The sequence below is a fragment of the Gouania willdenowi genome, chromosome 14 (assembly GCF_900634775.1).
Source record: "Gouania willdenowi chromosome 14, fGouWil2.1, whole genome shotgun sequence".
Lineage (NCBI taxonomy): Eukaryota > Metazoa > Chordata > Actinopteri > Blenniiformes > Gobiesocidae > Gouania > Gouania willdenowi.
Genome location: NC_041057.1, coordinates 33050579 through 33075748, shown reverse-complemented (window position 1 = coordinate 33075748; position 25170 = coordinate 33050579). Strand labels below are relative to the sequence as shown.

The 25170-nt window shown below is 38.7% G+C and overlaps 1 protein-coding gene across 2 annotated transcripts; it reads right to left on the bottom strand.

The window, feature by feature from the left end:
• Positions 1 to 1401: 1401 nt before the first annotated feature.
• On the bottom strand, positions 1402 to 21642 carry LOC114475737 (flavin-containing monooxygenase FMO GS-OX-like 4). 2 transcript variants are annotated; one of them, XM_028466809.1, is made up of 10 exons: positions 21495 to 21642; positions 18032 to 18114; positions 11109 to 11297; positions 9157 to 9295; positions 8941 to 9068; positions 5965 to 6017; positions 5771 to 5895; positions 4892 to 4999; positions 3060 to 3269; positions 1402 to 1836 (listed from the first exon to the last, which is right to left on the bottom strand). In XM_028466809.1, the coding sequence occupies exons 3-10, from the start codon at positions 11288 to 11290 to the stop codon at positions 1507 to 1509; spliced, it is 1275 nt and encodes a 424-aa protein (XP_028322610.1). In that variant the 5' UTR covers positions 11291 to 11297; positions 18032 to 18114; positions 21495 to 21642; the 3' UTR covers positions 1402 to 1506. The 2 variants fall into 2 exon arrangements, with proteins under 2 accessions (XP_028322610.1, XP_028322612.1); XM_028466811.1 differs by having other exon boundaries at positions 4892 to 4948.
• Positions 21643 to 25170: the final 3528 nt, after the last annotated feature.

Sequence of the window (25170 nt, the reverse complement as noted above, 5' to 3'; positions counted from 1 at the left end):
TGGAGTTGGATTTTTCTCGCGTTGTGACATCACATCGTGGAAACTCCTCCTCCTGACAATCCTGGCTCCTCCTACCCTATAAGAATATGAGCTTCTCCCTCTCAAACTACCTCACAGCTAAAACAAACATAGCAAAGGCAGGTTGATATTACACTTAATATCTTTACGTTCAGTATATAGATAAATCGAAGAGTGCTCACAATCAGTTTCACTTTTAGAAACCGTTATACCACCTCGTATCACCTTAATTATCATGCCTGACATGTTTTTGACCAAATGCGACGCAGCGGTTGGAAAAAACATATAATCTTGAATTGAAAATTCCTGTGACCAGAAGAGATATGGAGAACAAGAAAGTGGCGCAGCAGCTCATGTGAGTGTTTGAAACAGCTGACTCAGCTGATAGTTAAGAGTTTACTTCCCTGCGGAGCAGTGTGTGTGGTCACAATCATTTCCATTTTTAGTAGTCGATATACCGCCTTGTATCGCTTTTATGGGATGATCAAACGTGTTTGTGACCCAATGCGATGCAGTGGTTGGACAAAACAATGGACTATCGTCTTAAATGGACTAGTTCTGTGGTCAGAAGAGGGTGAGGAAGACTGTTAATGATTTACTGCTGCAGCTGCTGTGATAAACACAGACGCTGTATATGCATGAAGGCCCAAAAAAACAGCCTGTTTTTAAGAGCGGTCTGAAAGTGACTTTTCAGAAGCTAAAACTCCAGAAAACAGGCGAGTTTGTGAAAATAAACCTCAAATACTATGTTGTTGGGGTTTTTAGAACAAATGGAGATGGGTGAAAAATAGGACAATACTGGACCTTTAATATAAAACTGTATATGTAGGCGCGCGCATGTCACTCACTCCCTGGGCGTTAGTATCATTTTTTCCTCCTTCGTTTTTGCAGATAATATCCTTCATATTTAATATGTGTTGTGAAATGTGCAATGTTTGTTTTCCTGAATTTCACAGAGCTGTCTTTAATTTCATCCTTCTCCTGTTGGGGGCGGAGTTTCCCATTTCTCATGGTTTTGTACGTACGGCAGGGTCAAAGCTGCCATGGAGGTGTGCACGCCAAGTTTGTTTTTTATAAATACCAAACGGTGCTTATACAGTATGTGGCGTACACATTCTTTTGTACATACGCAGCGTTAATAAAAGAGGCTCCTGATCTACTACATGTGTTCCTTTGAAGTTGTTTTAGTAACGTTGTGTAAGGTGTCATCTAAAAACCAGGTCAGTATTTTATAGTCACAGGAAGTTTGTTAACATCACTTGTTTTTGTTTCAAAATAAAAGCAAAGTGAGAGCTAAACGTTGACTCTGAACCAGGACCAGAACTCAGCTTCAGGTTTTCTGCTCCTGATTCACTCCCTTAAACCTCAGATTAGCATCAAAGCTTAAAAATAATCTGCTTTTATTTACATACGACAGCATTCATAGTTTGTTTTCACATTATTAATATTGTGAAATGTGCAGACTTTCCTGTAATAGATGTGAGCTTCTCAGAGTTTCTCCACCCGTGGTTCCACCACCTCCCACTGGGTGGCGCTCACCAGTCTGTAGTTGATCTGACGGTAGTTCTGAGGGTGGATCCTCCGCTGCCTCCACACCTCCTCGTACAGCGCTCGTACAACAGGAGGCAGGGGGGGGAAGCAGGCCGAGCGAGCCAGATCTAGGCAGTACTCCCATTGGTCCTGGTTCATCACTAGAAGGTGGCGGCGCTCCACGCCAAGCTCCGCCTTCTTCTGCTGGTACTGTGAAATCTCGGCCGCCATTTGAGCCTGAGATGGTAACAGGACGGAGCCTTCCAGAACGCCCAGAGCATAGCGGACCTGAAGGGACACAATATGTGGGAGCCTTGAGCGGATCCCTGATCTACTCTTACAAACTCAGGGTTGGGGTCAATTATAACTGTGACCACGTAATTAATATTTAAGTACAATTACAATGTAATTAGTGAGGATGGAGGAGGCATGCTCACTATTGATATTAGTTTTTCTTCCGTCTTCGCCTACACCGTTTGTCCGATTTTGACAATTAAGCTATCAAAACATTCAGTTCCTGAAACTTATGCTTGTACTTTTATAATTTGTAACTTATAAACTTTTTGAGTAATTACATTTTCTGTGCAAACAAGATAGAAACCACAATAGGACCCACCTGCCGTAAAATAGGCCGACCGGATGTAGACGCATTTCGCGCATGCGTTAAAAGGGTCTGAAACTATCAGGCCCGTGCAGAGATTGGGCACTGACACTAGCTAATGCAATGGTAATGCTAATGCTAAGCTAATGCAGTGTTCATTGATGCAGGCCAGCACCTCACTTTTTTCAGGAAATGCAAATATTCTAGTTGCAATTGTAATTGAAATCAGTTGCTGTTGTAATCATAACTTAGCTGTAATTGAGTTTGTAATTGACATGGAAATTCTAGTAAAAAAAGGCTCAGACACCAAAAATATTAATACCAACATCTTAATGCATAAAGAAGCTTAACAAGGAAACCAAGAGATTAAAAACACATTATATAATAGATCCTATTTTTTTAGTGTATTTTACAGCTGATTTAAAGACACGGGTTAAAACCGACCCATTATCATAAGAGATGCTAACAGACAGCTAACACAAGAGGAATGTTACGGATGGGGTTATCTATTAAAGGCTCAAAATTTGTGATTAATTGAAATTTAACTTTAGTAATTGAGAAAGTAATTTCATTTGGCTATCAGGGGAAAAATAATAATTGTGTGTGTTTAGTGAATGTATGAGGTGCTATTAAAAAAATGTGGATGGAGGAGAGCGGTGCTCCCCATCCAACCTATGTGTATATGTATGTGGTGCAATAGCTCCGGAGGGTGGAAGTGGTGGTCCCACCCTCCGGAGGGTGGTGTGTGAGGTGTAATTAAATGATTAATAATAATAATAATAATTGTAATTTTAATTGTAATTGGAAAACTGCCGGTCACCAAAATCATAATTGAGTTGTAATTGAACATGGATAATTGAATAATGTAATTGACACCAATCCTGGTAGAAGGTGAGGAAGCTGGACTCACCTGACAGTCGAAGTGAGGGAAGGGACAGATCATCTTACACAACCCGATGAAGAAGAGCGAGGGAAAGGACGGGGGAAACAGAAAGCGGTACAGCGGCGTCACCACGTGCTCCTGGATGTCCACGCCCAGCTCAGTGCCGTCCAGGAACGGGTAGCTGAACACGTAGCCGGTGCAAAACATCAGCACGTCAGCCACGCCCACAGAGCCGTCCTGCAGACAAACACACACTAAACTAATCTGGGATGTGGTAAATATTGCATCAACTGGTAAAAGATTAAAGGTGACTTGAAGATTTTTTTTCAAATGGGAAAAATTAGCTTCTTTCTATGTTCCCTATGTAACTCTTAAAAGTAACAGCGTAAGCCTAACAGTCAATTTAAGAAAAAACAATAATAACCGAAATCATACGAGTACTTTGCTGTGAGGTAACCCCCTCCTCATTATGGAGAGGTGTCGGATTAAAAAGTAACGCGTCAAAAAAAGAAAAGTAGATTAGCTTTCTCATTCATTTTTGGACAGCTGTGATACAGTTCTATGTCTTAAAGCAGAACTAAGTAACTTGCGCTTAGCGCTCCCCCTAAAGGTCCCTTTTAGTTATGTCACTGTTGTAAACACTCTCCACCCCCAGCCCCCTGCCCCAATCCACAGCTACATGCGCTCCTTTGCACTCCCAAGACAGTAAAAACCGATCACTGAAAAATCCTAATCCAACAGTGACACCAAGGGTGCTTTCACACATATAGTCCCATGTGACCATGTGAACAGTATGAAAAGAGACAAGTAAATAAATGATGTGGGAGTAATACGGAAGGGAGTGTGGAAATGTGTGTGTTTGTTTGTTTGTGTACTGACAAAGCAGCTCTGAAAATGGATGGACGGATGAATGGATGGATAGATGGATGGATATTTGTGTGTGTGCTGCCTGATGGAGCACTGGGTTGTGAGTGTGTGTGCATGCCTGTTGCCGCGACAACGGTGTGTGTGATTGCTGTGTGTTGCTGCTGAGCTGTCACAGCATGGAGTTGCTCCGTTCCTCAGACAAAGGTCTTCTCTGCCTTTCTTTTACTGGCTCCGCCCTGATATAAGTTTGAGAAAAGTGATTTGTAGACAACGTTTGCAGTCACGGGGCTGGTCATAATCTAGCATTAGTTTGTATTGGGCTGCCGTAAAGCAGTACGTCCTGCCACCGGGTTGAAGTTGTAAGAGCGGTTTTCTGGCCAGAGACAGCAGGGGGGTGAAAGACCCCCCAATCACCCCATAAACACTTGCATTACCCCCACAGGGACAATGAGGATGATTTAAGGTAAAAAAAGTTACTTAGTTCTGCTTTAAGCTGTTATTTATTAGCTGATACAATCAAACCAATTTGTTTTCCCTTCCTGGTAAATTATTTCGGAATCAACACTTTTTGAAAAAACTAACCTGTGGTTAAGGATATTTTGTGTAAATTAATCTAAACCCTCTGAAACACATTCCAGTCTGTTATGTTGTTCTTTAAAAATCAGGGGTTCTTAATCTTAACTCAAGGGTCTGAATCTAAAAGTCAGTTTCAGACCTATTTTGTTCAGATATTTGATCGAGCTAAAAACAGTGAATCACAGTGCATTTTATTTTGAAAGGTATTTGTTTTCAACAGAATACTAAAAAAAGTCATGGTGGAGTGTTTAAAAAAAACAACACCACACTCTTTACAGTTTGACAAAAGAATGTCATTATTTTTTCATTTTTAACTAAAGCCTGATAACCCTAAACCTTTGACATCAAAATGCTTCATGCTGATTGGTTGGTTCACAAAGCTTTGGTTCCTCCATCACTTTGGTTCGGTAGCTCACCTGGAAGCGCAGAGAGCCGTCCTGGTTCACCGCCTCCAGACCAGGGGCCTGTTGGACCTGAGGAGGCAGAGGGAAGGTGAGGCGAGGTCGGGCATGGCTGAGTGTCACCTGCAGACAACAACACATACATTTTAAGTTGGAACAAACAACAAAAGCTGAAGGATCTGAGATTACTCTGGACTTCAGGCTTTAAGTCTAATAACTCCTGTGTTTGTAGTGTTCTGTCATCAATGTAACATTGTTTTAGTCTTTTTTCAGTCATCAGAGTTCAGCTTTAGTCTAGTTTCAGCTGATTTGACTAACATAGATTTATCTTACACAGAATTCCCCACTGAGTGGCTCATTTCAAAACATATCCTGCACCACTGACAGGACAAATCAGTTTTGATTAACTTTAGTCTTCAAGAAACATTTTTGTCTCGTCTGCATTTTAGTCACAGTGTAGTCAGTCAGCCTCAGTTTGCAGTAGTTCTTGAACTTTTTCTGTCGCACCTCCCTTTGAAGGATGACAAATGTTCATTCCTCCCTTAACAAAACTTCAAAGGGTCAAAAATGTATCCTTTATCAAAACAATTGTATCTTTTTAAAAATATCAACATTTGCAATCACATACATATGTATAAAGATTAATAATAAAATCATAATAATAAACAATAAAGCCAAAGTATTAGGTGTCATGATGTCACTCCCCCTAGGGGACAAACTCCATACTTTGAGAACCAATTATTCAGTCATAGTATAGTTTAGATCAGATGACACAACAAAAAAAGTGAGTTTTTCACTGAAGTGTCCCAGCGATGTTCTGCCAGTAGGCACTGCAGTAACGTGACTGTTGGTAAATGTATCCAGGTTTTGACCCTGTGACCTTTGACCTATTACCTGGGTTCCGACCTTGGCCAGCTCCAGAGAAATGTCCAAACCGGACGCCTGAGCACCGAGGATCAGCACGGAGAGACCAGAGAACGGCTCGGCGAAGCGATACGAGTGACTGTGGAGCACCTGACCTGCAGGAAACAGCAGGTGTGAAGAACAGGGGTGTGTGTGTGTGTGTGTGTGTGTGCGCGGACGCGTACCTTTAAAGTTGCTGATACCTGGTATTTGGGGGATGTGCGGTTTGGAATAATGCCTTAAAAAATGAGAAAGAAAAACAACTACAAATATTTAAAAGAACATACTTTTAAAGGTTAAGATATCAGACTACCCTGTAAATTATTTTAACTTATCAATCACTTCTTATTAATTTGTCAACTTATTAATTTCCAATAACTAATGCTCATCAGACAACAAAGATAAGAGTGGGTGGATAAAATACAGATATTTACAAGATCCCTGTGTGTGATTTATTGTTAGTATTTCTTGCAGGTATTTTTAAATCTTTGTAATTTCAGTCATTAATGTCTCTTTATTTTAAAGATTAGTCATTTTGTTCCAATTTATAATAATAATAATAATAATAATAATACATTTTATTTGCATACAACGCATAATGAAACCACAATAAAAGTTATAGCAAAGATTCATCCTTATTTTTATTTATTGTTTGCTAGTGCAGTCGTTATTTTATATTTGTTGGTGCTGCTGTAATTACCAGTAACACATTTCACTTTGGGATTTCATAAAGCAAGTAAGGGTGTAAGAAAAAAATCAATTTGGCAATATACTGCCATATTTCACCGCTCCATTATCCTATCAATCCAAAAAAGATCCAAATCGATTTTTCTTAGTAATGTTTTATATAAAGAAATAACAATTTAATTGCGCTAACATCTGCAAAGCGCATACTGGGCACTTTTATAGATGTATGTACTCTAGTTACTGAAAAAAAAATAATTTATGAACCTGTTGTAGAAGCAAAAGTACATTTTTTTTTTTAATTTGACAGTTTGATAAACATACCACTTGTTTTTGATATTTGTACTTTAATTACAGTTAGTTAACATTTACTTGCTCTCACAAGTAAAAAAAAATGTATTTCGTATAATTTAGTTGTTTTAAAGGTGACATTTGTATTTATTGATTTTGCGATGTATTGCCATGTATATATCGTATTGTTTAGTATTGGGATATATCGTTTCGTGAATCATATCGTCAGATTCATGGCAATGCACACCCCTAGACGCAAGCATTAATTTTGAAAAATATAGTTTATTAATGTGAACAGTGTCTAATAATACCTTTTTTTGGTGCTTAAATCAAAGAGAAAAAGTTTAAATTGTCATTATTTACAGGTTATTGCGTCATGATTTTACTGGTCTGAGCCACTATGGGTCAAATCAGGGTTCGAGTCAATTATAATTGTAATCGCTTAGCTGAAAATTGAAAACAATTATTATGTAATTATAATTGTAATTTTAAAAAAATGTTGCTGTTATCATAACTTAATTGTAATTGAGTTTGAGTTTTACAAAATAATAATAACAATATTGTGAAAGTAACTAATGTTTCATATAGAGAGTTTACAGCTATTACTACTACTTATTTGGGTTTTACGGGTAAAACTAAACAATACACGTACAAAAGCACATAAAAACATCACAACAGGACAATAAAAAAGTATATACAGTACACCAAAATACACATACTACATGAGATCATTAGTAAAGTCCTTTGGTCCCCTGTGAGCGGTTATTAACTCATTCAGTGCCAGCCATTTTCAAAATTTCTATCCCCTCAATGTCAGCCGTTTTAGAGCATTTTGACTAATTTTTCAAAGACCCACAGAATATTTTGTACTATGACAATCAGATTATGAAAGAATAAAGTCTCTAATTTCATCAGAAAAAAAATAATTTTGTGTTTAGCTTGTTTCGTTCTTCTGTAATCAGCAGTTGAATAGAGGCACATTTCACACAAATCGCCAGTTTGTGACAAAAAACTGAGAAAAACGACTTTTTCTGAAAAAAAAATCTATCAGTGACTTTGAAGCAATTTTTTTTTGCTTTAGTGACACCTTAACTTTGGTTTCCTTCTATAAAACTAAAAAAACAACACTGAGACCAGGCTTTTGATGGCAACGTTATTATTTTGCTATCTGGGTCAAAGTTGAATGGTTTTCTTACTGTATTTTGGCATTCCTCCAAGTCTCTCCCCCGTCATTCTCCAAACACGCAACTTCCTCCTCATCCCGGACATGCCAAGTGTCACCGCTTGCCCCGTTTTTTTTATCGTTTTCTCCCACCATCGCGACACTCTCCATAGTCCACTTCGTTCCACACATGCTCTGGTCGAGTGTGAGCTGCTGTGAGCTGGTGGGAACTTCAGCATTAACTCTCGTAGCGTCATTTTCTGTCTCGTAAACTCCTTTCCTCTCCCTTTGAGCTCCGCCCATCACGGGTGATCTCTCATCCAAAGGTGCTCTGCTGCCATCTACATGTCACCAGTTGGTCTCACACTGTCTCCTAGCAACCCCAGCCGAAAAACACAATTCACGTCTATAGAAATGAATTGAATGGCACTCAATGAGTTAAGCACTAATACTATATAGATGAGGGGTGCCCATAATTTTTTCATTAAAGGGCCAAAAATTAATTGCAGTTTAGGGTCGCGGGCCAAAACTAAACATTCATGTTCCAGTGCATGAAATTAAATATGCCAATAACACAACGGTGCACAACAAACACTGAAGAACACTTTTCTTGATTGTGTTTCATGGCATAAAATCATGAAACATCTAAATGTCTTTAAAGACATTTAGTGCAATAGAAATTCAACAATTCAACATACCCCACCTATACAATGAAATCACTACGTGTTCCCTGCCATGAAAAATCCTTAAAAACTCGAGAAAACGAGAAAAAAAAATTACACATTTTTTTAATATTTAAAAAAATATCAAAAAAAAATCAAAAAATCAATTTCAAGTATGGGCAGCGGGCCAAAACTAATTGTTTGCAAGCCAACTTTGGCTCAAGGGCCCCAAATTGGATGGCCATGATATAGATAAAAGTTGGTAAAATTGTAATTGAACTTTAGTAATTGTAATTGACTTTCAGGGGAAAAAACTATTTGTGGGAATGAAGTTCTAAGGAATATTTAAAGGGCAGACTCACCCAGAGCAGACGAACACTGAGTCAAACGTCTCCGACCTCTGATGACCCGACGAATCAGACGACGTCACCTGCCAGGTGGTCTTCTTAGCTCCGCCCTCCAGCCTCACCTTTTCCACTGGTGTGTTAAACTGGAAAAAGAAGAAACCTCAGTGAGTCGATGAGCAACGGCGCTGATGTGGAAAGTGTTTGGACACGCCCAGGGGGGAGGGGCCTGACCCGTATGTGCGGCCGGATGTCGTGGCTCTGGCAGTAACGCTCCAGGTAACTCTGGACTTCCTGGTGGGGCAGGAAGCTGCTTAAGTCAGGGTCAAATGGGAAGTCTGGGAAATTCATCACCTCCTTAGGAAGGTTGGTCCTGAGAATGAAATACATAGACCGTCTCCAGATTCGCTGTTCCAAACACAATGTGTGTAACATATACATTAATGCAAAAATAATTAGTTTCATAATTGATAATGTTGACTACAAAAATGTGCGTTGACGCATCATAACATGCACCGTCCTGAATACGGGTCAACATGCATGTTCTCACTCATTTACACTCTTAAGGGATTAAATGCTTTTCAGATACAGCAGCATATCACAAATATCGGATGTAGTTTGAAAGCTTAGAATCTTCCGTATTTAACCATATAAACCATTCTAAGACACAACCATCATAGCAAACACACTCAATTATTTTGTCAAACCTGAAAAAAAATGGCGACATAAACAAGCCAGCACTTGTAACAAGCCAGCTTTAGTAGAGTTGTGAATTATGGCCAAATGAATATGTGTTTGAAGGTTGGATGTACATAGAGGTGTACATACTCTGTACTCTGTAGTGTTATAAAGGGTTTTTTTTTGTGGGTGCGAAATAAAATAGTGTGTGTGATTTCCCTGGTTTAATTCTATGGAACATGCACATGATAAATGTGTTTGTTGTTATTTTTTTTTTTAACTCATTTATATATTTTTTTCTTTTAGTGTATTTTTCTATAATGTATGTTTTTTGGAGTTATGTGTATTTTTGCATCTTTCTGTTGTGTTTTTGTGCATTTTCTGTATAATTATTGTTTTTTGTTGCCATTGTAGTGTGATTCTGGAGTCATTTTGTGTATTTTTGATCTAATGGATCAAACTGCACCTGGAGTGTCTGCAGTGCTGGATGTGACATCCAACAGCATCCAACAGCACCACTGTTCCCTCTGTTCATTTGAATTTAATGTTTAGTGCTGAGTTTAACAAACTATTTATCAAACACACACAAGTCTCATCAATTACATATTATTTGATTGTGAGTTACAGTTGCATCATCCTTTTTAAAACATTGACAGGTGTTAAACTCACACTGTGTGATCACAGAATTTCACCACAACAGATGTGGTCTTTGCTCAGTCAACCAGAAAGCTCAGCTCATTTTTCCCCAAAACGGAACTTGTTGTGGGGTTTGCAAATGAACTGTTCATTTATGGGCACCAAAAATGACAATTACAAATATATAAATGAATAATTAAATGTAAAAATAAATGAACATATAATTAAATACATGTTGAAATTAAATTATATAGATATAAATAAATATAGAATAACTAAAATATATAAACGAATAAATACATACATACAAAATGTAGGCATGTCTAAGGAAATATATTAATGAATGATAAAATAAAATATTAGCATTTATTTATTCCTTTATGTTTTTATTTATACATTTATTTATTTTCACTATGCATATATTTATTTATTCAATTATTTAATTATTTATTCAAGCATATAATTAGTTATTAATTGATTTTTTCCTGCATGCATTCATTTATTCATGTATTTATCTGTACTTATGTCATTTTTTTGTCCCCAGTCATCTGAAGTGAAGTCCATCAGTTGGCAGTGAGAGATATTTGTGTTTCTGAGTTGAAGAAAGACGAGAAATGTCTGAAGTGTGGTAGTATTTATAAGAGAGAGAGAAAGAGAGAGAGAGAAAGAGAGAGAGAGAGAGTAACAATTTGAAGGTATCAGCAGCTGATGCACTGCATCAAGTGTTGAGTGGAGATCCAAAAAGTACTTGTATCGGTGAGTGCACATGTGCTAATGATCGTATTCGTCCAGTAAAAGGTGGAATCCACCATGATAAAAAGAAACAACCACACAAAACACAACAAAGCCTTCTGTTTATATTCTGAGGGTACCTGAGGTCTCTGTACATGCTGCTGTGTGTCCCCACACTCTCATCGTAGCACCAGGTTCCACCAATAGATTTGCTCAGCTCAAACACCACCGGGGGGGCGAAGCTGCTGGGGCGGGACAGGATGTGACGGGCGGCGCAGAGCCCGGCCGCCCCCCCACCAATCACTGCTACCCGCTGCAGCATCTTCGTCCTGATGAGAAACAAAGCCTGAGTTTCCACCACTGAGTTGGTCAACGAGAAATAAATCTGACAGCAAAAGACAATTATTTTAGATTTAGTTTTAATACAATTTAATCAAATTCAAAATGGCTTTCATTAACAAAATATCCCTTTTATCTGTAATTAGTGATAACAATAGTGAGGATGCATAATTATTAACTTTCTTCCGTCTTGGTCCTACTACTCCCACATATAGTGTGTGCACAGGAGAACAGGTGGAAGGATTTATATCAAAGTACAAGCTGCTTTACAATGGAGTAAACAGCAATATATGAGTTAAATATTAGCCAAAGTCTCTCCCAAGGAAAGGCTTTTGGGATAGTAAGTGTGTGTGTGTGTGTGTGTGTGTGTGTGTGTGTGTGTGTGTGTGTGTGTGTGTCATAAACAGGTTTGTGTTTTGTTGTTTATATAAGTCCATTAAGGACAATGGTGGGTGTCGGTTTGCCACTGTTCCAAGCTAGTTTGTGCCCCGTCAGTTCTTTGTTTTTCTAATATTCTGTTACTGTTACTTTCCACATCACTGAATAAAATTCAGCCCAATCGTAAACCCTGGGGTCTGCCTGAGGTTCTGTTTCTTGGTCCAAGTTTGTCTGTTCAGTGAGTCGTGAACAAAATTTCTCATTTTCAGAAACTTTTTTGGAGTCATTTGAATGAACTTTTAGCCTCAAATACATGTAATATACTGTATTTGCAGGGGCTCACAGTTTTCCCAGTGCTTATATCACATGATGGCAGTCATTTTTAATGTTAAACAGTTGAAAAAAATGTAAAAAATCTTACAAAATCTTTGAATTTTCCACAAATTATTACATAGATGACTAAAATGGGTCAAAAAAGTCGAGTGGCCAAACAATTGACAACAAAGAGGAATCAGGAGGTATGTAATGGCAAAGGGTAGCTTAAATGAGCAATACGTGGCAAACAATTGTGAAAAAGGGCAAAAACGTGGAACAAAAAGAGGCAAAATATAGGAAAAAAGAAAAACAAGTGTTATTTATTGGGCAAAAGTTAGCTTATTTGGATGAAAAGTGGCAAAAAATGGTTAAAGAATCAACAAAAATTAGATAAAAGTGTCAAAAAAGAACTTAAAAAAACTGACAAAAATTAGGAAAAACTAAAGGGATTATAATTGGCAAAAGGAAGCTCAACATTTTTGGAAAAGGTGCAAAAATGGGACAAAGGAAGTTGTAAAGGGTTTAAAAATTTCTCTCTTTTAAAGTTTTCTGGGGGAATAATAATTAAAATTAAGACATAAAAAGCCACATTTTGAGTATCACTGACTTAATAACAGCTTAATCATGGTTTTGGTGAATTAATTTAATAAACTAAGGAGTCGACGGTTGCCCCACCCTTAGAACACCCTCACTTTTAAAATCGCTGCTCCACCCCTGGTAGTGAACAAAAACTAAGTCAGGTATAGTTTTTGTTTACTTCTAAATAGCTTCATATTTTTCAATATAGACTAAAGTTCAACCCCGTGAACTGCCACCTTAACGTGGTGGGATTGTTTGAGTGCCCAAATGATCCAAGGAGCTATGTTGTCTGGGGCATTATGCCCCTGGTAGGGTCTCCCATGTCAAACAGGTCCTTGGTGACGTCGCCCGGTATGGCGAAGCCGGGGCCCAACCCTGGAGCCAGGCCTGAGGCTGGGGCTCGAATGCGAGCGCCTGGTGGTCGGGCCTTTGCCCACAGGGCCCGGCCAAATCTAGCCCAAAAAGGGGGCCCGCCCTCCTGTGGACCCACCACCCACAGCGGGATCCGTAGGGCTCGGGTGCAGCGAGGGCTGGGTGGCGGTCAAGGGGGGGTGCCTCGGCGGCCTGGTCCGCGTCCACAGCTTTTGGCTGTTGGGACATGGAACGTTACCTCGCTGGTGGGAAGGAGCCTGAGCTTGTGAGGGAGGTTGAGAAGTACCGGCTAGATATAGTTGGGCTCAACTCCACGCACAGCTTGGGCTCTGGATCCCAACTCCTGGAGAAAGGCTGGACGCTCCACTTCTCTGGCGTTGGGGAGAGGCGGCGAGCTGGGGTGGGCTTGCTTATTGCCCCCCAGCTCAGCCGCCACGTGTTGGAGTTCACCCTGGTAAACGAGAGGGTCGCGTCCCTACGCCTTCGGGTTGGGGACGGGTCTCTCACCGTTGTCTCGGCCTACGGGCCCAACATCGGCCCAACATCCGGCCTTCTTGGGGTCCCTGGGAAGGGTACTAGACAGTATCCCGACTGGGGACTCCATTGTTCAACTGGGGGACTTCAACGCCCACGTGGGCTGTGACAGTGTGACCTGGACAGGGGTGATTGAGAAGAACGCCCTCCCCGATCTGAACCCGAGTGGTGTTTTGTTATTGGACTTCTGTGCCAGTTACAGTTTATCCATAACGAACACCATGTTCGAGCACAAGGGTGTCCATAAGTGCACGTGGCACCAGGACACTCTAGGACGGAGGTCGATGATCGACTTTGTAGTTGTATCATCTGATCTCCGGCTGCGTGTCTCGGACACTCGGGTGAAGAGAGGGGCTGAGCTGTCAACTTGACGGCATCCCTTACTTCCGGTCACCACCACCGGGTGGTGAGCTGGATCCGCTGACAGGGGAGGAAGCCGGTCAGACCTAGCAGGCCCGAATGTGTGGTGAGGGTCTGTTGGGAATGTCTGGTGGATCTCTCTGTCAGTGAGGTCTTTAACTCCCACCTTCGGATGAGCTTCTCCCAGATCCCGGTGGGAGACATGGAGTCCGAGTGGACCATGTTCTCCTCTTCCATCGATGCGGCTGTTCGCAGCTGTAGCCGTAAAGTCTCTGGTGTCTGTCGCGGCGGCAATCCCCGAACCCGGTGGTGGCGACCGGAAGTAAGGGATGCAGTCAAGTTGAAGAAGGAGACCTACCTGGCCTTTTTGGCTGGTAGGACTCCGGAGGACCCCGAGAGGTATCGTCAGGCCGCAGAGGCAAAAACTTGGGTCTGGGAGGAGTTCGGAGAAGCCATGGAGGAGAACTATCGGTTGGCCTCGAAGAGATTCTGGCAAACCGTTCAGCGCCTCAGGAGGGGGAAGCAGTGCTTCACCAACACTGTTTACAGTGCAGGGGGTGAGCTGCTGACCTCAACTGGGGATGATGTTGGGCGGTGTTAGGAGTACTTCGAGGGTCTCCTCAATCCCACTGCCACCTTTTCCGATGAGGAAGCAGAGGCTGGGGACTCAGAGGAGGACTCGGCCATCACCCGGGCTGAAGTCACCGAGGTGGTTGGAAAGCTCCTCGGGGGCAGGGCTCCGGGGGTGGATGAGATTCGTCCTGAGTAGGGATGTAACGATTCACTCAACTCCCGATACGATTCGATTCACGATACTGGGTTCACGATACGATTCTCTCACGATTTATTTTACAAAATGGGACTGTATATAAATGACTGAAAAATATTCCTTTATTTTTTTTGGGAAAATACTATACTATTTTTCATTGTCAAAAGAATCCCTCGATAAACTATTCAAAACAATGCAATTTAACTAAAAATAAATCTTGAATGAAATAAATAAAGGAATAATACAAATGAAGAAGAAGAAGCTTATTATTTAAATTCTGGTTCTATAGTAAACAATACAAAACTGCATAGTAGTTCTTTTTCTTTTTAAAAGTGCTACTGAAAATGTATTTTGTGCCTTAACAATTGGACTTAAAAAAAAACAAAAAAAAAACAGTAATTTTACTGTATTTAGGTCAGATATTTTGTTTGAACGAGCAGAGGGCGCTGGTAACCCAGTGGTCGGTTGGCATGCAGATATTTTGCAGTGAAGAAGAGATGCTATGCTAGCAGACAAAGCAAATAGAAAAACGTGACTTTTACAGATATTCACATAATATTACAGACATTCTTTCGGTGCTAAAGGGGTAAGGAATCAGTTATGAATATGTTTAAGAGTAGAAGATGGCCAGAAAGAAAATATGAGCAGATTTCGCTCGCCGCCAACACTTCTGGGTAGCGCCCTCTGCTGGTTAAAAAAAGTACTGCGATTCAATTTTCACAGCATCGATGTGAATCGTTATACCTATGAATCGATTTTTAACTGCCTTACGATTAATCGTTACATCCCTAGTCCTGAGTACCTTAAGTCTCTGGATGTTGTAGGACTGTCTTGATTGACACGTCTCTGCAACATCGCGTGGCAGTTGGGGACAGTGCCTCTGGATTAGCAGACCGGGGTGGTGGTCTCTCTCTTTAAGAAGGGGGATCGGAGGGTGTGCTCCAACTACAGAGGAATCACACACCTCAGCCTCCCCGGCAAGGTCTACTCCAGGGTGCTGGAGAGGAGGATCCGGCCGATAGTCGAACCTCGGATTCAGGAGGAACAATGCGGTTTTCGTCCCGGTCGCGGCCCGCTGGACCAGCTCTATACCCTTCATCGAGTGCTCGAGGGTTTGGGGGAGTTCGCCCAACCAGTCCACATGTGCTTTGTGGATCTGGAGAAGGCGTTTGACCGTGTCCGATTTGGGAACCTCAGGATTTCATCTCTGCTGTTTGCAGATGATGTTCTGTTGGCTTCATCAAATCAGGACCTTCAGCGTGCACTGGGGCGGTTTGCAACCGAGTGTGAAGCGGCCGGGATGAGGATGGATCAGCACCTCCAAATCTGAGGCCATGGTTGTCCACCGGAAAAAGCCTCGGGGTCCCCCCAAAACGGCTGGAGGAGGCGTGCGTGGATCGGGAAGTCTGGGCATCTCTGCTGAGACCGCTGCCTCCGTGACCCCGGCCCCGGATAAAGCGGAAGAAAATGGATGGATGGACAAGGACGGTTGCACAGAACTTTCGAGTTTGTCATTTTCAGAAACATTTCTAGAGTCATTTATATCAACTTTTAGCCTCAAACACATGTAATACCCCTTTATATGAGGACGTCGCCAATTTGGGAATTTTAGCCAATCAACATTCATATATCATGTTGTAGAACTACTTTAATGCTACAATTCAGTACTTGGTTACATATCAATTAGTTCACATGTCAAACTCAAGGCCCGGGGGCCAAATCCGGCCCTTTGGAGCATCCAATGTGTCCCTCAGGAAGAAGTAAAAATGACAGAGAAAACATGAATCATTGTGTTAATGAAACTCTACAAAATTTGCAGAGGCTCACGGTTTTCCCTGTGCTTATATCACATGATGCAGTCATTGCCAAATACATAGTTATTGTAACAGTTATTTTTCTTCTGCAATTCATTTGTCTTCGAACTCCTCCTATGCTATTAATGCATGTATGTCATCTCATAGGGACAATGTCAAGGATGTGCGGTCGACCTTTTTTTGGAGCCAAAATGTCAAGGTCAAGGTTGCATCAAATGTTAAAAACCAAAATTTTCCATATCTCTACGAATATTTATTGTACAAGTTCGATGCTTACATTTATGAAAAGCTCATCTCAAGTGGAGTATTTTATTTAATTGGATCAAAGTAAAAAAATCAGTAGGGGTCAAAGTTCATGACATCACAAAAAAATCTATAAATACTTTTTTTCCTTAAAACTTAGCCACACATTGAGAAACAGTACTCAGACTGGTACCATTGAACAACATTTCCTTTCAATGTGTGACCTTGACCTTTGCTCAAGGTCATATCTAAGGTCAGTCTTCTGTTTTTCCTGAATAATCACTCTCATATCAATTATTAAAAAAACAAACTTGTCAACAAATCCAGATAAGGTTGTCTTTTTTGCCAATTTTTCCAATTTTCAATTGCCAAATACATCTTTGCCTTGCAAATACAGGTCTTGCCTCGTTTTTTTTATGTGTAATTATTGAAAAAAAACTCTCAAATTTCTTACAAACTCTTAATTTTCCTCAAATTATTACATAATATTTTCCTTAATTAAATAAAAATTGATGACAAATCTAAGAAATGTAAACTGAAGATCCTGTTGGGATTGATATCTGTCATCTTATATGTTATGTGTTTTATGTAGATGTTTAAGAGCAAACTACAGCACAAGAATGTTGAAATTACTTGTTTTCCTGCATAAAATCTGTGGCCCACTTGAGATCTAATTTGGGGTGTACATTCATGACTCTCACAGAATTAACCATATTGATGTTTGTGACCCTCCCCTTGTTATTGTGTGTGTTATGAGTCATCCCATATTTTTGTTGTTTTTTTCATTTTATTAATTATGTGTATATTTTTGTAATCATTCTGTATATTTTTTGTAACTTTGAATGTTTTGGAGTTATTTTGCGTGGGCTTTTTTTTTGGACAATCTTGCACAACATGTATCAGAGAGCCCCCCAGTGTCTTATATGAAAATTCAGACAAATAAAAAAAAAAATGAAAGGAAAAAATATACTAAATGACACCAAAAACAAACAGCATAAAAAGACACAAAATGACACCGAAAACACACAAACGACAAAAAAATAAAATTTGTATAAATAAAAAAACATAAAAAAATGAAAGAAAAACTATAATAAATGGTACCAAAAAAACAAACAGGAAGAAAATTACACAAAATGACAATAACAAAGTACCAAAAATAAAATAGGCAAAATGACTCCCAAAACACTTCAAATGACAATTACACAAGATCACTATAAAAATACAGGAAAATACCAAAAAAAAGACACAAAATGACAAAAAATGACCAAAAACTGAAAACAAAAACCCCACTGTCCCATATTAATGCCTTCGTTTTGTACTTGTATTTGGTATTGTGGCTGATTTAGATGAGTGTTCTTACCTGACACCAAAGGTTCTCACTTCCTGGTGTCAGAACCCAAAAGGGGGTCACAGAACGGTTTCCCGTGGGTCCCTCGTGTTTGCCTGTCAATAAAAATAAAATAAAAATCACACTTGAATTAAACCCTCCAATTATCCTCAAATATTAACACAGTTTCCTCTTGGGGTCAATCTGACCCCAGGGATATTTGCCTCCAGAAAATTATTTTCAGAAAATTGGTGAACAAGTTTTTGCGACAGGCACTTTGTTTATTTGTTGAATACATAAATAAGGGTTAGGGTTATTGATAATGAAACCTTGACCTGTTCTCTAGCGCCACCATCAGGACAAACTATTATATTAGAATTAATTTATCTTGAACAGTTTTCATCCAAATCTTATCAAATTTACAAACAACATTAATAAACACTAGGGTATGAACCATGTTGGTTGCGGTGATGATATGACCTTTGACCTTTCCTGCAGTGCCACCATCAGGTCAAACTTTCAATTTTAGAGTTAGTGCAACTTGAAAATATTTCATGCAATTATTTTGTAATTTGGGGTTCACATTCATGACCCCCCCTCCTTTCCTTTCATAAACATATGTATTTACTTATTTATCATCTCTGTTTTTTAAACATATTTGGGGTTATTCACTATAAAGTCCTCTGACTCAGAAATCCTCCTCTAGTTCAGTGGTTCTCAACCTTTTCAGGCCATGACCCCCAAAATAAAGGTCCCAGAGAGCGGGGACCCCCACTGTATCTGAAGGTGGTTGAACACAGACATGAACATTGAAGAACAGTCATGTGGAGACAGGACCATCTATAAGGGGGAATAAAGGGGAGAGATTTTTGGGGTCCATCCATAAAGTCAGTATAATGATGGTCCATTGTTCTATGAATCTGTAATAGCCACATTTATTTATTCATCTGAATAATATTTACTGTTATCCAGGAATGTTTATTATTATTATAGTCATCTTAAAGATGGAAATCCTTGTTTTAATCAGAAATAAAATGAGTTAAAGGTGACAAAAAAAATGGTTAAAAGTTGACAGAACAAGTTTTCATGATCTACAGCCGGGCCCGTGGAACGCCTCTGCATCAAACAAAATGTACCACGTTTCCGAGAATTCAGTCAAATAACTCATTCCACCGAGTATGTGCCAATGATTCTGTACTGCCAATCGTCGTAAGATTTGACTCTCAAAATAAATAAGAGATTGAGCATTGATGCGTACACATCCATAGTCTATACCTACCAAATTTCAGCCCGATCCGTTCACGACTAACAGAGGAGAAGTGATTTTAACTAGGTACACAACAACAACAACAACAACAACAACAAAGTGAGAGGTGTTTTGAGTCGAGTAGCCCTGCCTAAAAAGTGTTAAAATTAGATCAAAAGTGGGAAAAACTTGTTTAAACTGGCAAATAATGGGCATGACAAATTGTGAATGTGGTTAAATTATCAACATATGTGATATTATGTGGAAAAGTAGTAGAAATGGTTTATGAGTGCTGAACAAAAGTCATTGAAAATTCATGGAGAAGTGACAGAAATGGGAGTAATGTAGCAAAAATGCATTAAAAGGAGCAAAAATATGGCAAGAAAAAGTGATGAAAATAAGTTTGGTGTAGTTGTAGAAAAGTGGTTAAAAATATATATATTTTTTAAATGGGCTCAAATTGAAATTGGGAAAAATGCTGGTCATTGTAATCATAATTTAGTTGCAAATGAATATGTGTAATGGAAGACGTAGTTGTAATTCAAAAATGTAATTGACCCCATCCCTGGTTTGAGGTGATGAAAAAAATGAATTGAGTGATGTCTACGTCGTTGGAAAAGTTCTACGCTGACAAATATCAAACTCTGACTAATTGTCTTATAAATCCTTGTGTGAATGGAGACAAACTGCATAATCTACTATAAATATGTTTATGTTAATATTTTAAAAAGATGGTTCCCAACCTTTTTTGAGTCGTGACTAGGGCTAGGTAATACATCAAGATTCAAGATATATGGAGTTTTCTATTTTGGCGATAGAGAAAATTAAAATATCACCGATAGACATATATATTTCATTTCATAGCTTATTTTGTATTAAAATACTCGTTTTAGGAGTGGCTGCTTTCACAACTTCTCAGAACAGCATGAAAATCACAGTTAGATGATCACTGAGTGTGTCCTAACTCAGACCTTCCGCTAAACAAGCCACACTACAGAACTCACTCACACGTGCTGTCCCTGAGAAGAAAAAAAGCCAAAAGTCAAACATATTGTGCAGCTGTTTGTAATAAAATGTCTCATTTTGTATTTTTTTTCTTTCTTTTGTGTATTTTGTTGTCCTATGTATTTTTGTTGTTCTATTTTCAGTCATGTTAGATGTCTTTCTGAGTTGTTTTGTGTGTTTTTATGTTGTTCTTGGATTTTTGTTATCCTACTGTGTATTTTTTCTCCTTTTGTTTATTATTGTTCTTTTATGTTTTTTTCCATTGTCCTATTGTGCTTTTTTTTCTCTCTTTGTATCCCTTTGTGTATTTGCAGAGTTTTTTTTCTCCATTTATTTGTACATTTATGTTGTTCTTTCGTGTATTTCTCTGTTAATTTGTGTTTTTTGTAGTACTTTTGTGTATTTAATTTTTTTTTTTTTTTTTTACCATTCTTAAAGCACTGTGATATTATTTTAGCCTGTGTGGCATTTTGCATTAGCAAATTTAACCCAGAATTGTCTTTCAGATTAGTGGACAGGATTAGTGCACTAAGTGACAAGGTACAACAGCTCAGATATTTTTCATACTAAATTTGATTTGAACTACATTTTTTTGTTGAGAAAGTAAAAGTATAGATTTCAATACAGTTGTTTAAGATTGTGTGTGGTGTTTTAACTTGAAAAAGTATAATAAAATGTCCTTTTAATCAGTATCATTATTAATTGTGAGACATTTCAGGAGACCCCATTTGAATTACAGGTGACCCCACATGGGGTCACAGTCCCCAGGTTTAAAAACCCTGTTTTAAGAACTCCCACATTTTATAATTTTTACCTGCATTTTAAAATTGACACTGAGGTTTTAGCAGTTTTTCAGCAATACTAACTGTAGAATGAAGTAAAGTTAGAGAATAAATACACTGAATGATCAACAGGAATGACAGTGCAAAATATTTCAATGATTGACTGAAAACACATAAATGTGACATATTAACCATATTTCTATATTTTCTATGGGTGCCTGACGATTTTTATAACTAACTAAAACAACGGGGGGGTCCTTTCACAGGCTTCTTTATCTAAAAATGCAGTAGTTTCAGCAAAAAAAAAAAACAGTAAAGAACTAGATGGTCTCGGGTAGCTGCGCATGCTCAGTGGAAACGATACAACTCTCAAGTTAGGCAGAAAGCTAGCGTTAACCATTAAGTAACTACGTAAATACATTACACAGACAATTAACCTTGACTAAAACAACACTTAACCGACCTTTACACGTCAAGTCCACTCGTAACACGTCACCACATTCAGCAGCAGAGGACTAAACACGGATAATGTGTTGCTAATGGCTATGATGAGCTGGCTCCAGCTAGCTTGATGATACGATTCACGTCATGACACCTTTGAAACCGAAACACACCACAGGCGTGTAATAGAAAACAGAGTTAATCATGCAAAGCAGGATCCGACCACCCTCCTTCAGAATAAAAGAAACCTGTGCAGCCTGAACTCTTAATACATGTTTAAATGATTTATCTTTGTAAAAACAAAATTATTAGAGTAAATGTAACAATTATTGTGATTAACACTGAAAAAAGTGGAATTGTTATCTTGTGCACATATAAAGACTTTTTATTTTTGTTCCTGTGTGTGAAGTTTTGCCAATATCAGTGGTCATAGAACCTTCACTTTTTTTTGGGTTGTAGTTTTTGGAGTCATTTTGTGTATTTATGCTGTTATTTTGTCTGTTATGAGTCATCTTTTATATTTTTGTTGTTTTTTTGTTTATTTTTTACAATTAATTATGTGTATATTTTTGTAGTCATTCTGTATATTTCTGTTATTTTGTGTATTTTCGTCGTCATTTTGTGTATTTTTTGTAACATTTTGTTTGTATTTTTGGGACAATCTTGTACGTTTACTTTGGAGGGCTGCACAATGTGTCTGAGAGCCCCCAGTGTTACATGTGTGCTGTAGTGTGTGTAATTATACTTTGTGCGTGTGTTGCAAATAACGGTGTAAAAAGGCACAAACGACAAAAAACTAAAATTACAATAAATAATTTAAAAAAATTTAAAAATGAAAGAAAAACTATATTAAATGATACCTAAAAACAAACTGCAACAAAAAAAAAATACACAAAACGACTACAAAACACTTCAAATGACTACAATACTACAAAAATACAGGAAAACAAGAGCAAAACACACAAAATGACCATTAAAAAATGATAAAAACTGACAACAAAAACATAAATGATAAAAAACTAAATCTTAGATAAATGAAAAAAAAAAATAAACACTATACTTCATGATACCAAAAACAAACAGCAACCAAAAAAGCAAAAAGTTATTGAAAAATGACAGTAATGATGTTCAGAATAGTTGTGTGTGTACAAATGGTATTTTCTCTCCCCGCGACCCAGAAAATTGAGCAAGTGGGTCTCTTGTTCAAGACTTATGTGTCGTTGTCATCATTTTGTGTGTTTTTATGTATGTTATGAGTCATTTTGTGTTTTCATTGAATGTTATTTTTGTGCTGAAAAAAAATTGTAAGTAATGACAGTAGCTATAGAAATGTAGTGGAGCAAAAAGTAGAATATTTGTCTTTGAAACGTAGTGGAGTAGAAATAAGAAGTATCCCCCCAAAATAGTACTCAAGTACAGATACTCAAAAATATTACTTAAGTACAGTACTTAAGTAAATGTACTTTGTTACTGTCCATCACTGGTTTTGGTTGTAGTTTGGTGCGTCTTTGGAGTTATTTTGTTTATTTATGCTGTTGTTTTGTGTAATGAGTGATCTTTTATATTTTTGTTGTTATTTTGTGAATTTTTGTTCATTGTCTGTTATTTATTTTACGTGTATATTTTTGTTGTCATTCTGTATAATTCTATTATTGTGCGTCTTTGTTGTCATTTTGGGTATTTATTTTAATTTTGTTTACTTTGTTTAATTTTGTTTACTTTGACAAAAAAGTGTGTGTGAGAGCCCACATTGTCCCATGTGTGCTATAGTGGGCTTGTAACAGTACTTTGTGCGTGTTTGCATATAACGGTGGAAAAAGAGAAGGAATTTCAGTGTAAGCATCTCGTTTACGTAAATCATCTGAAGCATATTGCATTTGTAAAATAATGAACAGTAGCTTGTTTATGAAGTTTAATAGGCATGAATGATGAAGAAACAGAAAAGTTCAACATGAAGCTGACCTAACTAAACCCTGAAACGGAAATTTGAAAATTCGAGATTCCAAATCCATGTTTCGCTGGATTCTGAAGATGATTCCAGTTCCATGTCTTCATCCACATAGAGATACGAGCGGAGAAGAGATAAACTGCTGAGGGTTTTCCCACACTCAGCACATCTGAAAACATTTCTCTCATGAACTCGATGGTGGAGATTAAGGTCAGATTTCCTCTTGTAAGATTTTCCACGCGTGTCACATTTGTGAGGCCTTTCTGAAGGGTGGCAGATTTGGTGTTGTTTCAAATCTCCATATGTTGTAAAAACTTTGGCTGTCACACTGGCAATCAGATAAAGGAGGAATTAACTTGAATTGTGGACAAGAATAATTTCATACTGTTCATGGTGGATGTAATAAAACTAGCTCCGTTCTAACTGAAAGAAAAATCGAGATCAAAATAATCCTTAAAGAGTAACTAAATCCCAAACCCACTTTTTTCTTTTGAGTACATAAGTATTTGGGTATTAGGTAGTGCTGTTTATTGATCCTAGTCCAACTTTTAACATTATAGTAAAAGTATTATAATTTTGTGTATTTAGTTGTAAAATGTCAGCGTTACTGTCCTCTAAGGGCTAAACGCCAGATATTACAATTGAATTTTGCTATTGGCTGAGATGGATTATTTAGATTATCGTGCATCATCAACTTTCACTGTTGGCCCCGCCCCTCCTATAAAATCTCAGAGGAGGGTTTCCTCCAGTTACAGCCCCCAGTGAGCATTGATTGACAGCCTCAATGAGGCACTCTATGCTCCGTGAGTTTCTGCAGTGACATTTTTTACTCTGTGCTTCTATAAAGATCAGATTCTGGTCTAATCAGAGGGTTTATCCAGCTATATGTGTATGTACATGTAGTGTTATCCAGAATGTTGGTACGTGTGTTACCACTAGGGGCAGACCATGTATAGAGGGTGCGTGTGTACTGCATGAAAGGACACCAGAGAAGAAGGTGTGTGTGACAGCCATGATAATAAAGAAGCTCTGTGTTCACCCAAAGCAGCGGTCTTTATTTGTAAAAGAACCCAACACAACATGGTGTCAGAAGTTGGAGTGCTTTGAGGAGATAAAAGTCAGTTTTGCAATCGGCTAGCGACAATGGACGACCAAGAGGAAGCGGCGACGGCTGTTTCGGCGGCAGGAGCAGCAGTCCGAGGGACCATGCCAACAGGTCCGGTAATGGTGGTGGCTACCTTTACCATTAAACCACCGGAGCCCTTCGACTTCGCAAAACCCCAAGAATGTGAGGAGTGGACAAGACGTTTCGAGCGTTTTAGACTGGCAAGTAACCTGAATAACTCTACAGATGCAAATCAAGTGAATACACTGGTTAATTGCATGGGAGATGAGGCTGACAACGTGCTAAGAGGGCTCGAGCTAGCGAGTGTGCAGAGCCAGCAATACGATGCTGTTAAAACAGCTTTTGATAGACATTTATTTCCATGAAAGAATGTGATTTATGAACGGGCTGAATTTAACAGTGCAACAGCCATCAGAACCAGTGGATGGGTTTATAACAGCACTCTATGCACTAGCAGAAATGTTATGGTGCTCTTCATGAAGACCTACTGAGAGATAGGATTGTAGTGGGGCTGAAAGATTTGTCACTGTCAGAAAGAATGCAGCTTGACAAAAATCTTACACTGGCTAAAGCTATCACAATGGCTAGACAATCTGAGGAAATAAAACGACAACAGACTGACTT